Source organism: Geospiza fortis, unplaced genomic scaffold, assembly GCF_000277835.1.
Source record: "Geospiza fortis unplaced genomic scaffold, GeoFor_1.0 scaffold7, whole genome shotgun sequence".
Lineage (NCBI taxonomy): Eukaryota > Metazoa > Chordata > Aves > Passeriformes > Thraupidae > Geospiza > Geospiza fortis.
Window position 1 is genome coordinate 5,027,654 of NW_005054344.1, and position 18,371 is coordinate 5,046,024.

The following is an 18,371-nucleotide window of genomic DNA, read 5'->3' on the forward strand; positions in this document are numbered from 1 at the left end:
CATTCCTGTTCATGTTGTTTAACCTGATGTCTCTGTTTTTGTGGTCACATGCCCAAGAAAACTGTTTATTCCATTTAGAAGCAGGGAACAGAGACAAAGTACAACACCAAAACTGTCAATTATCTTTGTTCAAGCTGAAATAATTTTTTTAATTCTCCACCCTTCAACCCATAATGTACAGTGTATAAAACCCATTGCTGTTTGGCTAAGAAAAATGCCAAGTGCATGGCCTAAAATGCCTCATATCAGGGCAGTGAGTAATGTGTATTTATGGTCCACGTATTTAAATTTGGTTGCTGGTATTGTATGAAAACTTTGGGATAGAAGCAGGAAGAGAATTTGGTTCTTCAGAACCTGTCAGGTAATTTGATAATTCATAGTGCTTTGGTCCCCTGGTTCCCAACATGAGTGTACCAACTTCTGAAGAGAACTGGCCTCCTTTCTTCCCACTTCATTCCTAGAGCCCTGCCCATGTTATGCACTGGGAGGGTCCTGTGGAAAGTATGCAATGTTGTCATGTAATTGGAGACTAAAGAGAAAAGTATAAATACAAAGAAACCAGATTAGGGCAGCATTAGCATTTTATTCAACTGAATGTTGATCCTGGCACTCCTCCCATTTTCTTTCCCCTTTGTATGTTTTTTAATGGGTGGGTTCTATCACCTTAATTAAAATTTTTAAAATATTCCTTTCTGAATATTTGCTTCTAGTCTCCCATCATCAGTGAATTGTTGACAGTGCAGGAACTGTAGAGTGTTCAAACCAATTGAACTGGCCATAGCTGGCAGCAGTAACAGAATATTGGCCTCCTTCATAATCAGATGGTCTCTGTTAATGCAAGGACAAGGATACTTTCTGCCTAATGGATGAAATGGGCCTTTGCTAGCAGCATTTCCTGGGTATTTCAGGACCTTAGGTAAATCTAATGGGCTGGTGCCTTTAAATGCATCTGTTCTGCTGTATAAAATCACCATTTTGTTTTGCCTGAGGATCTTCACAGCCACTTATCCTTTGTTTTAGTTGGGATTACAGGGTAGGGTAATGTTCAAACCTGCAGAGAGGTTTCAGCTATCTCAGCTTTTGTTACACAAGCCATGTATTTTAGAGGATGAGGGTAACAATTACCACCCCCATTTCACAGCCAGAAGACACCTAAATCTGAAATGCTGAATGGAGTCTCAGCCATGAAGCATATTGTAGTAGTGTGGCCATTAATATTGAGAAGAAAGTTTCTGGAGTATGGTCAGGTCTTCCTGACACTGCAGCTGCTGACCAGCAGGTGGCAAAATATGATAATGAAGATTGCAGTTTTCCTTAGGAATTGTGTGTTTTATCAGCATAAAAGCATATAATGAAATGCTCTGTCAGTCTCCCAAAGTGTTCCCTTTGAAAGCCTACAAATACATTTGCACATTTTCCCTCTTTCTCTTCAGCACCCCTTCCCCAATTCCTCTGGTGAAAAAGGGTCTCCCTTTTTGCATTTGTCTCTGTTGTCCTACGTCGTTATGGGATTCAGTTTATCAAGGGAGATAAAATGCTTTCTGAATTACATGTGACCCATTCTAGGTTGAGAAGGTCAAACAAGACTACTTTATTTTCTCATCTTGCAATTAATAATAGAAGGGCAGAGCATTAGATCAGGGAAGAACATTTTTCTATTTTAGAAATAGATATACACACACAGGTGTTATTATATCTGAACATTTTAAAATAATTTCTCTTCTGAAAAGATTGATAATTTTTTGCTCCTAAAGTTTCAGGCTCATTTTCTCAGTTGTCTGGAAAGGCCCATGAAAAACTAAACTTTACAAACTCACACACTCTTATCAGTATTTATAGAGAGTTAGCTTGTTTTAGCCTTTAAGAAAAGGCAAAACAAGAAGGGATTTTGTTTTTATAGACAAGCATTACAGGAAGACTTGTTCAGCTCTGTTAGATGTACTGACTTGAATATGAGTTTAAACTGCAGATTTGATACAGCCATGCTTCAGATTTTTATATGTGGATACTGAGGAACTGAGATAATTTCAATGTCTCAGATACATAACCAAAGCATTTACAGATGGACTCCTGGGACTGATGGCAACATTGAACCAAAAAGATGCACTCAGAAAAATATATTTCTGTTCTTCCATCATTTCTGTCTATTAGGGGAAAAAAAAAAGTTAAACTCTATTTACTAAACCAGATGCAACTTAGGACCTTGTTGGAACAAGGCATACTAATTTACCTTGGTTTACAGTATGTAGTCTTGAGGTCTGTCAAATCTGTAAGTATTTTTGCAAGCCTCTGCCAGTATTACATACTTTGGTGTAACTACTTTTGTACACAGCTTTCATGGAATGAAATGTTACAGTTTCAGGATGTCAAAATAAAAAGGGATAACGCTGGTAATACAGTGTGTTGCCTCTAAGCATTATATATAGTACTTGATGTTTAATCAGAAATGTTAAATTTTTCTGATAAGTACTTTTTTTTGTGTTTTGTTTTTCCCTCCCACCTTACCCCATTTACTTTTAGGCTAGATCTTTCAGTAAGAAAGTTCCTGTGAAGGCGTATCCTGCTTTTTTCTGTACGGTGGGTGTGATATCACTCTTTAAGTGATGGACTTATAACTGTTCTGATGCATTTGTGAAGAGTATTCAAATTAAGCATGGGGAACTACCACTTCGCCTGTCTTATTTTGGGAGGATGTAATACCTAAAACTCATAGAAATCATAATGTGTGCCTGACTGTAGAACCTTACAGTTTTGATCAACACTTCTAATCTTTCTCTTTTAACTACATCATTCCACCCAAGATATCTTTATTCATAGACTGGTGTTCTAATGTAAAAGCCCCAGATCCTGTCTATTTTCATAATTTGGTGTTTGGTCTACCTAAAGATAACGCTTCTCTCCACAAAACTTGACTTTTTTATATGCTTGGAATGTGATGATTACATTACCATTTAATAGCAAAGGCAAACTGTCAAGCCTTTTTTGCAGTTTCTCATTTGGTTTCTCATATTGCTTTTTAAACTTAATGCCTAATTATTTGTGTGCACCATGCATATTAAGCCTTTTTCTTCTTTTCTAGGTTGCTTTAGATGGTTATTTATATAACATGCGGAAAGTGGACTTCAATATATTTCATCCAAGCTTACAAAAGAAGAGTACATTATTACCGTTGTATTTGTATATTAGATCTTGGAAAAAAACATATTAAAGTTTGGTTATTTTAATATGGATTCAGAGTGCTGAGTTTTTTTCTTTAATGTCTTAACTTGCTAGAATTGCAAAGTGTCTGACTTCACACTTCTGCAAAATGCTGTTCCAGGGAAACAGCAGATGTACATGAACTGTAGCTGTCAGCTTGCTGGCAGTAGCTAAGTTTCTTCTTGCAATATTAGGCTGATATCTCTTTTTCACTTGTCTGCCAAGTCATATGTCCTTGTCTGAGATTGCTTTTCTTGTCTTTCCTGTAATAGCAGCAGTATGACAGAATTCTTGGAGAAATACTGTGCTAATGGATATTTCTGACAGTTCTGATTCTTTGCCGAGGAAAGGAAATAGAAAAAAGACTGCTGTGTTTGTTCCCAAAAGCAGTTAGCGTAAATGCCCTATAAATCAGCTAAGTAGTTCTCTTTAGTGCAAGGAGCAGGCTTCCTGCAAACAGTGGTGATGCCTCAAAGTTGGAAGAATGAGCATGTATATTTGAATGCAAGAAAACTGTCAGGAAAAGCTTTAGCAGAAATTATTTAACTGTGTGTTGAGATGGAGCATTGAAGTGTCTATAGGTAGTGGGAGGATAGCTTTGCAACCAAGGAAGAGAGCCCATCAGTTAATATGTATGGATCAGCATGGATAAAACAAAATACATGTATCTCTGGTGTTTTCACTCTGCTCTTGGTTTGGCTGTATCTTCCTCCTGGCCTCACAGCTGTCATTGCAATGTAGGTTTGAGTGCCCCTTTGTTCCGTATTGAGCACATCTCATGACATACTCCTGTGTGGCTTCCCTGAATTCCTTTTTTTTGGTACTGTGGAAACATTCCTGAATAGTTCAGGTAATTTTAGTCCTCTCTCTCTCTCTAAAGATACCAGTCTGAGCTTTTTTGTGGGAAATTACTAGTAGCTTTGTACTCAGCATCTCTTGGAATGAAGATAAGTATTTCTGTTTGATTTGTTTTATGGTAAAAGAATGCTTCCTAGCATTCAGCTTGATCAAATTGCACAAGTCTGGTAGTTTGTTCTGCCTTCATCCTAGTTCTAGTAAATAGCTGCTTTTCCTAGAGATTTTTTTTCTTAAATGAGGGCTAATCACCCCAGATGCTTGGCTGTATAACAACATCCTGTATTTTTGTGTAAAATGTTGCATAATGAATTTCTGAGAACAAGATCTGTGGCTTTTTCTATCACAAACTGTCAGCATAGTAGAAGTCTTAGGAACTTGACATTAAGTTCTTCATTTGGTGATTTTGCTTTACATGTTTTAAGTTGGTTTGTGATACAGATCTTGGTTAATCTGCAGGTTTTTATTCCTGAGTAAGACATTTCTCTTTGAATTTGTTCTGCTCAAGATCCTGCTTTCTGTATTACTAGAGATGGAATAATCAAGGTGATACAAACCAAGAAGAATCAGTATGTACTGGATTGGCTATTTTCTTAATGTAAAATCTTTACAGATTCTGTCCACTTTTCAGATCAGCTGCAGTATCATATCACTGGTGTTTCTGAATGTGGCAAAGAGGTCTGGTGAAAAGAAAATGTTTAATTCCTATGCAGGCACTGCAGCTCTTTGTGCCAAATGCAGAGCAAAGGCTTAGGCTCTGTTGCTGCTACCAGGCCAGCTGCACATTCCCTCTGTTTATTTTGTGATCTGGAACAAGCGTTACAAATGCCTCTTTCTGCACTTGGTCATGTTTTGTTCCAAATGTGCTGAGTCAGGCCAGTTGAGGCAGACCTGTCTGTCCTCTCAAAAGGAATCACTCTCCTGTAAAGTCTTCTCCCAGGCAGCTAGCAACAAGATAAGAGGGCATAGCCTCAAACTGTGCCAGGGGAGGTTTAGGCTGGATGTCGGGAGGAATTTCTTTGTGGAAAGGGTTGTTAAACATTGGAACAGGCTGCCCAGGGGAGTGGAGGTGTCACCAACCCTGGAAACATTCAAGAAATGACTGGATGTGGCACTTAGTGCTGTGGTTTAGTTTACAAGGTGGAGATCAGTCAAAGGTTTGACTCAGAGGTCTTTTCCAACCTAAATGATTCTGTGATTCTGTAATATTTCCTTTCTCATCATGGCAGGTAAACAGCAGCCTCCTCTGCCTTGACTCTCCTCCAGCTCTTCAGCATAGCATTTCCCAAATTTTCCTCATAGCAATATCCTCTGAAGGCAGGTCCTTTTCTCCAACCTTCTCCAATCCATGCAAAGCTGGAGCTATGCCCATTCTTGACCCTTTCCCCAACTGTAGCCTAGGATGGCAGCTTCTTTCCTACAGGGGACTGGGGTAACCTTAGAACACTGCAGCTCTATGTATGCACAATTCTAACACTGGATTTTCAAAGAAATTGAGAAAAGCAAGTATTAGTATTTTGTCCAGGATGAACGTCTGGTCACTAAACCTCAGGTTTAAAGTCATCACTGCTGAAATCAGTCCTTTTCTGGTTCCTATACATAAAAACATGCAAACAGCAAACCAAAACAACCCCACCCCAATCCATCAAAAAAACTGCTAAGACATTATTAGCCAACATTACTAGGAGGCTATTTTAAAATGTAAAAAGCCCTTTTACATTAAAAATTAAGAAGAGAAACCAGTCTCCTAACATGTAGTTCACTAAAAGCAAGAGGAACAGTCTACACTAGCTGTGGAAACAAGTCATAGTCCGTTGCAGGTTGAATTTTAACAAGTTAAATATCCCTCCCATAATTGTTTGAATTGGCATCAGTTAACAACCAGTGAATTTGCAACTGTACAAGTATCAAGAAAATGTCCCACTTTAGTATTAGCAAAATTGAAATCAGACTTACTCTGAGCTCAGGATAATCCAAAAATGCTCCCCATGTGTAAATTTTCTTTGCTTTCCCATCACATACTTGTGATTCTCCTTCCACCTGAGAATATCTTGCATGAGCCATAGGGTGTACCTGCAAATCTGCAGTGACACAAATGTCTTAAGTCAGGATTTTTCTTTGTTTGGAATACAGCATCAGTGAAGTATTCCATACCTGGAATAGGTATGTCTCTGCAAAAACAGAGAGAACTGTCACCATTTTTTCACTAGGAAATGTTTGACTTTTACTTTCTGGCAAAAGTCACAGCTCCAAAAAAATGAGAAACTTGGATACAAAAAAAAAAAAGCACTAGGGAAAAATGTCATGTTGCCATTACAGCACTGTACAGTAGAACTCCAAGTAATTTAGGTTAGGAAAAACATCTTGCATTGCAAACTTTAGGACATAATTATTCTGTTTCACATGTGGCTCTGGGTCCACACTGCTTGAAGTACAGCTTTTTTACCTTACACTGTTCATTACTGGGAAGCTACTCATAGAAGGAATGAAAGCCAAGAGATTATTTTTCAATTAGGTACTGTTTGAAAACCAAACTACAGAATCAAAAAAACAGCAGTTGCTGAAAAACATTAGTTTGGCCAGCATAACTACAGAGGCAGCAGCATTATGCAAGAAGATGCTGATTTGGGAGAATAACAATGGATTCAGGAAAGCTAAAACCTAATAAATACTGTAACTGTCCTTGGGAAGAAAAAAGGAGCTGAAGGTCCAGTTTGACTTTCACTTGCTATTTGAACCTGCATCTTCAGAAGTTTGAGCTCTGGCAATCTGACATTTCCCTCTCCTTGCTTAGGTGTGACTGTTTACGAGATGTGATACTCTTGTGTAGGAGGAGGCAGACTGAACTTTCCTGGGAAAAGAAGGAAGAACACAGTTATCTGAGCCACTGAAATTAAGCTAAGAAGGAAATTCTGACTCATTGAGGCAAGTTTACTCTGTAATTCTCCTGACTCAGCTAACAGCAGGTAACGAACCATTTCTACACCAAGAAGTAGCTCTCAGGAAAAAAAAACCAAAAACCAACAAACCAGCTTTCACAGCTAAAGCTCCCTTCCCAAACTCTTTTCTTGTGGACAGTTTGGGCTCAATAGCCATTGAAAATTATTGCGGCACAGCCTTTCATAAAGACTTAGTGTTTCATGAAAACAACCAAAAAAATTGAATTAATTTCAAAAATTAGTTCCCTTAATTTCAAAATTAGTTCAGTGACCAGCCTCCAAAAGCCCATCTATAACACGTGATGAGGAAAAAGCAGAGGTACTTAATGCCACAGTCTTCAACAGTAAGACCAGTAGCCCTCAGGGTACCAAGCCTACTGAGATGGGAGAAGGGAACTATGTTCTTCCTTTTCCAAGGAATTTTCCCCCTGGCAACATACAGTGTTTCACTGGATGCTGTCTAAGATTGATGAGAAAAAAGACTGAGTGTTTATTACAGGTACTATAAAATAGTTTAATTTATCCTGATAGTGCTGATACCTCACACAGGTATTTTAGGAATCTGTTGAGCATCATCACTTTCTGTCACTTCCTACATGCCTGAGGGCCCCCGGTTGGATTTGACACCTGAGGTGAGAGAAACTTGCAATGGGGTGTGCAGGAAGTGGAGGGGTTGGTGATTAAATTGTTTTTACATGCATTTGAGCATGCACTGCGGTCAGCTTTTTTTCCTCACAGGCAGTTGCCATCCATTTGCGTTCATAATATGCTGCAGTACTGCCTGCTGCTGCAGAAAATAGTCTTCTAGAATTGCTTCCATGGATGATTCCATCATGGGAGTGGGTACCTAACGTTGGTATAGGCAAGGTAAGGTATATCTAAGGGAAAAGAGGGAAAAAATGTAATAATATCATTAAGTTGTGAATGTGACTGTTATCTGGGCTTTCAGATGAGAACTAAACTTGGTCATACTTGCACAAGCATTTGCTGGAGTTATGCCCATCTGATTTTCCTGAGATAGAAACCTCATTAAACTGTATGAAATAATAGGAAAATCTTTGAAAGCAATTCTTCTGTTCCTTCTCATGCACCCACATCAAAGCACAGATATATCTTCTGCCTTTTTTCCTCCTTCGTTTATTTTCTTTCTTTTCCTCAGCCTCTGACTGGCATCTCTCCTTTGTGCTGTGAAGACTCATTCAGGGCCAGTGTTAACCTGCAGTCTTTCAGTTTAAATCGGCATTTCTAGCATAAAATTCATTCATTTCAGTAACATAAAATATTTGTACTGGTTCACTCTAGGAAAAGCATGTCCATCCTCTACCTTCCTTTTTGCCCCATGGTGATTTTGCTCATGTTTTCCAGGTGCTTCTTTTCAACAAACTCACCAACTGCCCCATGTCAGACACTCATCTCCTCCTATACCATAATGATGTTCTTCTTACTAAGTCCTAAATGCCTTTCAGGAAATTTGGCACCCCAACAGAAATGGTGTTGATGTCTGACAAGATCTGACAGCTGAGTCAGGGTCTTGGCACATGTCTGGCTCTCTGCTATCAGCAGACTATGTAAAATCATGGTGAAGGATAGGACAAAGTAATGATGATAAAATCCACATTGTTTGATTACACATAATGCTTTGATGGATTATTTTTCTGCACTTGCCTATGGCATAATGGAAACACAGTGACAGTTCTGTTCAATTGAAGTTCAGAATCTCCCCTTTAGACATACATCCTAGAAATAAAGTAATTGGAAACAATTGGCCTCAGACATGCAGAACAGTGTATCTTTTTGGACTGTTAAACAGGAATTTTAGGGTTTTTTGGTGGTTTGCCTTTGCAAACAGACTACCTTGACTTGTTCCTGAAAGCAGTTTTGGCCTCTGATCATAAACTGAATTGATATAATTTCTTACATTAATAGCAAACAAATCAAGCTCTCCTATTAGAAAGCCAATGCAATTTAAGGAAAAAACAAAACATCAGAAAAATAAAACAAAAAACCAAAACAAATGTACCTTCAAGTCACAAGCCCTTGCTCTTGGCATACTGTGGTCTTTTCAAAGTTTTCAAATAGCTGCATGCAAAGAAAGGTTTGAGTTATTTATGCTTTCTTTACTCACCTGAACTGCTAACTTTGTCCTTTCTTTCACAGTAGCTGCTTTTTGGTTACTTAGAAACACAGAAGCTTCTCTGTTTGGTTTTTGTGTTTAGTTTTAGCTCATTCTGTATGCTTTGTATTGTTTACCTTGTAGGGTCTACCTACTAGGCAAAAATCACAAGAGTAGCAACAGTCCCATGTTTGTTTCACAGTATTTCCTTCATGGAAATATTCTTTTAGATGCTCTTTGCTTTTTTATTATTATTATTTTTTACTAAAAGCTAGTTTTTTAATGACTAGAGCCCTTACATGAAACTAGACTGGTATAAATGGTGATACTTAGAGAATAATACATGTGCTGTGATGTCTTGAGAACCTTGCATGCTGCAAGAATTGTGGTGTTCAGTGTGTGTGAGACAGTGCACACATATGGCCAGAAAAATGGGTCTGTGCTTGTCTCTAGGACACCTTTATATGACTGCAGTTGTCTGGAGGAATTGATAATTAAAACCCATCCCATGTCCATTGAGTTGCATGAAGTATTAAACACCAATTGAAGAGATTTCCTGTCAAAATACATATTTTTCTCACTTTCCCCCAAATTAGGGAAAAGGAATTTAGCAGTATTTACTTAGAAGTTACTTACAGATTGGATATATGATCATTTAAACATTATTAATGAATTTTATATAACCATAGGACTTATTTGTGTACTCAGTTTCATTGACTGCTAACGGATTAACTGAGAAAAGAAGACTGAATGTTTCTATTGGTTGAAGTAATAATATTACTACAGCTCTACCGTGAACTTTCTGCTTGGAGTGATGCTCTTAATTTCCAGTCTCTAGCTGTATCAAATACATTAGCTGAGAAGTTGCTTTACATTTTCTGCTTAGGTCAGATCCAGGCCCCTTCAGTTGCTGGTTCCTGCTGCGCCTACTGTGTCAGACTTGTAGTTACCAACATTTTCATGGTTCTGGGTTCTGATGGGTTTCTTCCCCCCAAAATATGTAGATGGCTGAATAAATGGTCCTAACATCATTGAGAGAGATGATGAATTCCTAGAGCCTTTGAGGCATAGGAGCCAATGACAGTGACACTTTTCCAGGACTGTAAACTTAATGCAAGTAAAATGAATGATAAATTCATTTTTTAAATGCCTGCAGTTTTAGCAAGTAATAAATACATCCCATCTCCCATCTTCTCACAGTAGTCTCCTCTTGATGAACCATTTTATACCATTTACTGGCCTGAATTCCTGACTTCTCTCCTAGCCAGTAATTTCACCCAGAGGGAAGTTAGTGGCAGAGGTAATGTGATAGAAAATATTAACCCATTGGACTTGCACCATTTCTTTAAGCAAAGGTGTTCTGAAGACAGGCAGGGGAGGGTTAGAAATCCAAAAAGCTTCCATTTAAGTGGCAGTAGATGAGAAGGTGTTTGAGCTGCAGAGGTGAGGCAGAGATGCCACTGTCAGTTGTCTCTGTATGATTTTCCAAGGATCCCCAAACAACAACCCAGTGAGGTGTTGTGAGCACACAATATTGTCCTGCAATTGAACCTGCAGGTTCAGGCCAACAACAGTAACAGCAAGGAAAATTCATTTCTAGCTGTCAAAAAATTATTTTTTCTAGTCTGATCTACTTTGTTAGTTCATCTAGTGACCATCTGCAGAAGGAAAATTGTTGCCTCCTCCTTCTTCTGGTGGTGTGGCTACAGAGAGAGACTTGGCCTTCAAAAATGTCAATGTTTAGTTTAATTTGGAGTGCTTTGAAATGTGGTTTATTCATTAACCTAGAGATTGGTGATTCTTCACTGTTCTAGAGAGTGGAAAAGACACTGGTTGAAACATTAAATCCAGGCAGCTCAACATCTTCAAAGATTACACCAGTGAAATCCCCAAACCAGACTGTACTGCTATGTAGCAGAAACTTCTGGCACTATTGAATTCATGCTCTCAATTCCAGATCATATTCACCTATTAATTATGGGGGTTGATAGTGGACTGTAACCCCCAAAACGTCCTTAGTTTGGATAAAAACTAATTAATCAACAATGATTCTAATCATTGACAGGTATTGGAACAGTGTTTCCTCCAATCCAAGGAACATCTCTCTCTGCTGAAAAGACAAAGGGACCTTTTCAGTGAGCAAATCTGCAGATTGGGGATATAACACACACACAAATGCTGAAGTCTTCCTCTTGAGCTTCTATAACATTTATATTGTCAGTATTCTGATCAGTCAGAGTCCTCCTCACTAACACACAGTGCAGTAGTCAGTGAGCACACAGATTTGGACAATAAACATTAAAAATGGGTGTCAGGTACCAGTAGAGGCCAGTATACACCAGTTGAAATCCATCAGTAGGTCTGGTAAATCATAGGCTAGAAGAGGTGGAAGCAGACTGACCCTTCTGGTGTGTTCTAGACTCACAAAGCAGTAGCTGTCCTGCCTTCAAGCAGAACCAGTCACGTGTTGTCAGCCATTATGTCAGCAGCTGAAAGAAGTTTTGGTGCAAGCATATCCAGAGGCAAAAAAAGAACCCAGACCAAATTGGGGAGGAAAAAACCCAGGGAAATGGTGACTGTTTGAATTAATGTAATTTATTTTGTGTGAGCAGATAAATGTAGCCTCAGCCTTTGGAGAGTCGAGCTGGAAGGCAGAGTAGCAGTCCCAGCTCTGAAGAGTCATGGCAGCAAGAAAAAGAGAAAGACAAAGGAGCAGCAGCAGCACAGGAAGCAACACATTGGAAATGAAAGCGAACTGGAAAAGAGCCAAAACCACAAACATGGGGAAAAAAACAAAGAAGAGCAAAGAAAAAGAAAAATATGATCAACAGGTGAAATCTTGTCACTTTATAGAGGATAAAAAAATTACTTAATTTCTCATTCATCAGTTCTTCCATCCCTGGAGATGCATGCTAGTTTTAGCCGTGCAGAGCCATAGGACACACAGACCCATCAAGACATGGCTATGTTCCAACTGGACTTGACACCATGGGACACACATCCTCTGGCATCAGTCCAGTGGCGGGGGGCGTCTCAGGAATGCTGGCTCTGCAGGCACAGGGTGCTGGGATGAGCCTGCCAGGGTATGGTCCCTAAAGGGGTGTGTATATGGGGGGGATGGCAGGAGGTTGGGATGTAGCATGGGATTACAGGGTCCCTGGGTTGGAATCAACATCCTTGGAGAAGCTCTTATGTCACCTTGTGTCTCCCTGGTTGCCTTCAGTCTCTCCCAGTCACTCCAGGACCATTCCATAGTGGCTTTTTAACACCATGTGCTGTCTCTTCTCGTGGACAGCGAGGACAGGAATTGCCCCTGTCCAGGGACAGCTGGGGCTGGAGCACCTGGATTGAATTTCCAGCTTCTAGTGCTAGTTTCAGTCTAGTGTCCTCTCATGTGCTGCCTGAACATGACAGGATGGGACTGGAGCCACAAGGAGGCTGCAGGGACACCCCCTGACTCAGACCACCCTTGTTACTCCAGGCTTGCCCCCTGGAGCAGGCACTGAGCCCCAGGAGACACAGAGTGCTGGTGTGGGAAAGCTGGGTTGAGTGCAGATCTTTATGGAAGTGCACTTTTACTGGCCTTCGATCCAAGAAGCCTTTTATTTTTTTTTTTTTCCAAAAAGTGCTAAAAAGTATTAGTGATAGCCAGAGAAAAACCACAAAACCAGGGTTCCAATTTTACACACTGTCCCCCGCACACCACCTCCATCTCCAAAACTTTTTGGTTGCTACATACCCATTTTCTTGCTTAGCTGTTGTCAGTGAGGTTCCCAAGCCTTGCAGTGTGCTTTACATCTTAGTCCAAGTCTCTGTTAATAAGTACAAGTAAGAACATCCAATCCCAACACACTTAATTTGCTCCAGCACCAGCCTTGATCAAAGCTTTTGTTACCAAAAAGAAATTCTTGTGTGCACACCATTTATTTTGCATTCAAGATGCTACAGCCATACTTTATAATTAATTCCTGAACTCATTCTTTTTCAAACATTCTGGTGTCTGGCAGCATCCTATTTCCATCAATGGTCAAAGTGAAACCAAAAATTATCAGAGCAGTAACTACCTGTTGAAATCATCTTACTCACACATATCCAGTACCAGGTCTGGCCTCCACAGTAAATGCAGTCTCCAGACAGCTCTCTGGTGTCCAACTGGACACTGCTGATGGAGACTTGCACTGCCCTGTGATGCTGCCTTGTTAAAGGGGTTTGTTACAAAGATGGACTTTGCCTCATAAGCACTAAGGCTGAGTTGAAGTTCTGACCTCTTTGTTTGGCAAGTTGAAGTGGAATTCTCACACAAAGTGTCCAGGTCTTCATAAAGCAGGATCTACAGTTCCAGTCTGCTGATGGCTCTGATTACCACAACTTTTCCACTGGCAAAGCCACCCATTAGTGCCAGAAGTGTTCCAAGAACTGAACTAACAGAAAAATATGATTTTCATTCACTGGTTTAGTAAATTTTCTTCAGTTCCACATAACCATTTCCACTGATCCCTCAAAAAGGACAAGCTTTTAATGATGAGATGCTGATTTGCAAAAGACTCAAAGACACTAAATACAGATAACACAGACCTTGGGCTGATTTCAAGCTTAGTGAATTGTTTTCAATTCTCATTTAAAAAACATCTGAAATTCACTAGTACTGAATTACTACTTTTCAGGTTCAATGAAGGTGTCACATCAAGTTAAATAGGTTGTGTTCTTCTTTTCACAAACATCAAGCACCTTCTATACAGATACAAGACATGTCCCACCTATGAACCTTGTCTTGTTTGCTGGACCATAGAGGAGCAAAAGCATTGATCTCATCCAGGAAAACAATTGAAGGTCACATCTGGTAGGCCTACAAAGAAAACACAGGAACACTGACATCAGGAAAACAGCACTGTATGAAAGAGAAAATACATGAAAAACATTATGGTTACAAGAGCACTGGAACTGGTTAGTTTGGGTTTTTTTTGAGGGGGTTGGTTGTGCTTTGCAAAATTTTCTTGTTTGCATTATTAATATTTCCCAGTATCTCCCAAGATTTCTAGTCCCCCAAAACCCCACTGGAAAAGGAAACACTGACAGTCCCATTTCTGTGGAAGGACCTGACAAAACATGAAAAAAACTTCTTAAGCACAGGAAATTAGTCACAATTCAGACAGAACATGTGGCACATTTCAATCATACCTGCTCAAATAATATACAAAACCGTCATTCATATTCTCCTACCCATTCACTCAGGCAGTTGACACCATTTCTCATAAAAAAGAAAACTCCTCCTTCACCCTGGCTACATTCATTAGCAACTGTCTGGTGCTAGTGTCTTTCTAGTCCCTGGTGTACCATAGAATAGGAAATCTCTGCAATTAAAAAAAAATCACACAAGAAAAAATCATAATGGAAAAGTGCCTATTATAACCCCCATCCCTAACACTCACAGCTCAGCTCTCCTCAGCAGAATACTTCATGGATAACACAGCAGTAAAAGTGTGAGAAAAGCCAAAATGTGTTTTTTGACAATTCAACAAGGCAGCAAATTAAATTTATAAAGAGGATAATGTATATGTACAAAACATTGAGAAAAGATAGTAACATTCCAGAAGGACACATCCAAAAGCTCTGACATACAAGCAGGGATGTGTCACACACAACACAGTGGAGCCAAACAAACTTCCAGTGCAGAAGCTGAGACCAGGATAACTTAGAAATCACCAGTTCTGCATATTCATTCTCATTTTCACAAATGGCAAGATTTGAGAGTAAAGCATTTAATTGCCCCTTAAATAGCTTTAAATTTCTGGGTTTGGTCTCCCTTTGCGGGTGATAAAGAAGAAGTAATCTAAAGCTGGGAAGGTATTCTGCATTTCTGCATTTCCATCAGCTAGAAGAACCAAGAAGCTGCTGCTGCTTCAAAATGAATTTAATTTAATAAAGAAGCAAAAGACAAAGATTTTCTTTTCATTGTTTGTAATACTTTTTAATTAGCATTTAAAATCCCATTTCAATATACCATGAGTGAATTTCGCTGACGAAGAATATATCATGTTAATAATTAAATCTATAATAATTTCATTTTGTAACACAGAACTCAGGTGTTACTCACCTGTAAGAAGTGGACAGATTCTTATTCTAGCCCAAGCACAACAAACACTGCAAGGTTCTAGTTGCAAGTTCTATCAATTGCAAAACTGATGCTTGAGCGTTTGAAAAAGACCCAGAGCTTATGGGAGAGACAAGTGGACTTCCATGAAGCAAACTGCAGTTGACTACCAGTAGGTAATTCATTGTACATGAAACTCTAAAGGAAAAAAATCTCCAACTCCAGCTTTTGAAGGCAAGACACCTTTAAAGGATAATCTTGCCCCACAGTAAATCTCCAAACCTACATATATGCTGGTTTCTATCAATTTTTTAAATATTACTTTTTAATTTTCTTAAAACTACTTTTTACTACTGCTAAAAACCCCATTCAACAGGTCTGAAAATTTTGCAGCATTTTTGTATGTTAAAGAAAGCTGCAACCTCAAAGAGGTTACATCAGTATTTCGATGTCAACACAAAGGAAACGTTCACAGCAATTTTCAAATTGCTGGAGAGAAACCTGTAAGCCAAGGGAATTGTAGACAGCCCATTACTGGAGGCTTTCATAAATTGTGTAAATGTCTCACTGACATGATGAAGTTAAAATCCTTACTGAAACAACTATTTGCATTGGCTCGAGCCCAGACAGATTTGCTTCAATTTTCATCTGATCCCTGTGAAGATTTGAAGTGAAAATGCAAACCCTGATACAGCTGTGTGCAAACAGTGTCCATTCAAAAATCATAAGGCAGCACAGTGTAAGACATGTATTGCAGCATATCACTGCTATTTCATATTTTCTGAAGAAGATATTTCCTCCACCCTTAAAGCATAGCACTGGCAAACTGACAGTAAGATTATGATTAGAGAGCCAAGATAAATGTCACTTTAGACTGCACTATGCTTTGGAAGAAGGTTTTTTCAGCGAAATTAAAATTACAAATACATAATCACTCTATGTGAAATAGTAAAATAAATTAGTGTCTACTTCTTCCAGTAGAACACCCCATGATCTCCCATCCTTTGCCTTCTATGCATCCTCTCTATACAGCCAGTTTTTTGCAAGATTGCTTCTGCAGTACTAACAAAGCTAACATGTAAGAGCAAAGATAGATAAATACAAAAAACCCCATTGAAACTGACACACATGATCTGTATGACATTTTCATATAGTGAATACAAAGCAAGAATTACTGGCATTTAGCCAAGTTTTTGAAAACTACTTAAAAATTAGGTCAAATGTTTACTTTTTTATAGATACTTAGGAAGAAGTTGCAAACAGACAATTTTCAGATTTATTTTCCCCTCTTGCTAAATAGAGTAAAAAAAATCCCATTCAGTAGGAAAAAAGAATTCTGAAGAGATAGGAAGATAAGAGAAAAAAATTATGGCAGGCTTTCACAGCACTAAAGTTGCTTTGCATGATAACATTAAATCACTTTTAGTTCCTAGCCTTCCTCAGAAAACTTGTTAATTACTTCGGAAGAGAAGAATAAGTAAATTCTTCTCTTAACCCAAATTAAGGTCTTGCTCTGATTTTCCATGACCACATACGGTAGAAAAAGCATCTCACTGCTGTTAGTTACACTTTGCAAGCCTTTCAGCAAACAATGTCAGTTTGCACTTCATGGTGAGACTTAAAACACAGACACACAGGCAAAAGCACTAGGACTGCTTCACTTTGCCTGTATCCAACTTTCTCCTGCATCTTAACTTGACTGGGTGTTACAAAATTATTTGTAAGCATGAAAGAAAATTTAATTAACCATGAAGCTGCTTCTGATGCCAAGAAAATTGATTTAGAAGACAAGTTAAATCTACAGAAATTTACAACACAAAGAGATCTTTCTGGTTAACAAGAACCATCCCAGACCATACATAAAAGATCCTCTGGGGTGATGATCTCTCTGCAACTGGAAGTCGCAAAATGAAGACACTTGTGGCCAATTTAAACATTGGCTGTGCCCGAATTCTTTACACATGAAGCACCTGCCAAACACACCCTGCTGCACACAATCTGAGATTTGTGGCTTAAGCCACAAGCACCTGTTTCCAAAAAACTCATGTTAAACAGCTTGGCCCACGCCTTATATAAATCAGTGCATTAAGAGTAATTACATGACAGCTCAGGCTGACACACTGGATGGATTTGAGGGGGAAGTGGAAGACCAGATTGTCGTGCTGTAGGGTGCTCAGACCTCCATGTCCGGCTCCCTTTCCTGTGTGCCTCTTCCACAGCAGGAGAAATCCAGCTCAGTGATGTGGCTCTTGCCTATCTGTGTCCCTGTCTGAGCTGGGATAGAAGATTCAGCTGAAAGTCACAGAAAGTTCAGCAGTTTCATGATTACTACTGGAAAGCCCCACTACCTATTTTTAATCCCCAGAAAAGCTAACCACATTATTGCTCAATAATGTGAAATTTGAAAAATGAAACTGTTATATTACATGCAAGAGAAATTTTCTTGAGAAAAAAAAAAAGCCCATTGGGCCATTTTCCAGCGCAGACTTTGGCATCAGAGCAACACCATGGAAGTGAATGGTGCTGTACCCTCTCACCTCTCCTTGCTCCAAAACTCTTCAGAACCTTCGCTTCCCCCCTGACAGTATCCATCAATGGCTGGAAACCCTAGAGGATCAGGTGAGCTGCCGAGCAGCCGGCTAAATTTGGGAAATATTGCTCTGGGTGACTCGATGTGTACAGACAAAAAATTCTGACACAGAAGGTGGAAGGGGCTCCTTGACAGTGTTTCTGGTGGGAGCCCTTCTGCCATAGTTTCTCCAGGCTGACCAGCAACTCTTCACACCGAAACATGTTTTAATTCCCTTCCATGTGCTGCGTAGAGAGGTGGTTAAAAACGTGCCCATCCCGAATTACCTCTGGGCGAGCATACTTAGAGCCAAGCACAAACCCACGATCGTCCACAAAGAACATCTCTTAAAAAAACCCCACGAGGCAGCTGTCCTGCCTGGAGTATCCCTCTTCCACGAGGTGCCACCCGTGGGTGGGGATCGGCCGAGCCGCCCCGGCCCTCGCTGCCGCCCTCCCTCTCTCCCCGCTCAGGGCGGCTCTGTGGGCAGGCAGCTCGCGGCCGAGGCGCTACTCCTTCCCGCCCAAGATGGCGGCGGCCCCGCCCCGCCGGGCGGTGTCCCGGAGCCCGTCCCCCGGTGCGGGGTGTATGACCGCGGCCGTACGG

The 18,371-nt window shown here is 39.8% G+C and overlaps 1 protein-coding gene across 4 annotated transcripts in view; it reads left to right on the plus strand.

Annotated features, from left to right (window-relative positions):
* NDUFAF6 (NADH:ubiquinone oxidoreductase complex assembly factor 6) overlaps nucleotides 1–3,230 on the plus strand; it is a 17,516-nt gene extending 14,286 nt beyond the window's left edge. For 3 of the 4 annotated variants that reach the window (XM_031058527.1, XM_031058526.1, XM_031058528.1), the window contains exons 8-9: nucleotides 2,521–2,577; nucleotides 3,080–3,230. In XM_031058527.1, the coding sequence (XP_030914387.1) occupies nucleotides 2,521–2,577; nucleotides 3,080–3,208 (186 nt within the window). In that variant the 3' untranslated portion in view covers nucleotides 3,209–3,230. The remainder of the gene's footprint in view (nucleotides 1–2,520; nucleotides 2,578–3,079) is intronic. The other variant, XM_031058529.1, reaches the window with a different exon arrangement.
* Nucleotides 3,231–18,371: the final 15,141 nt, after the last annotated feature.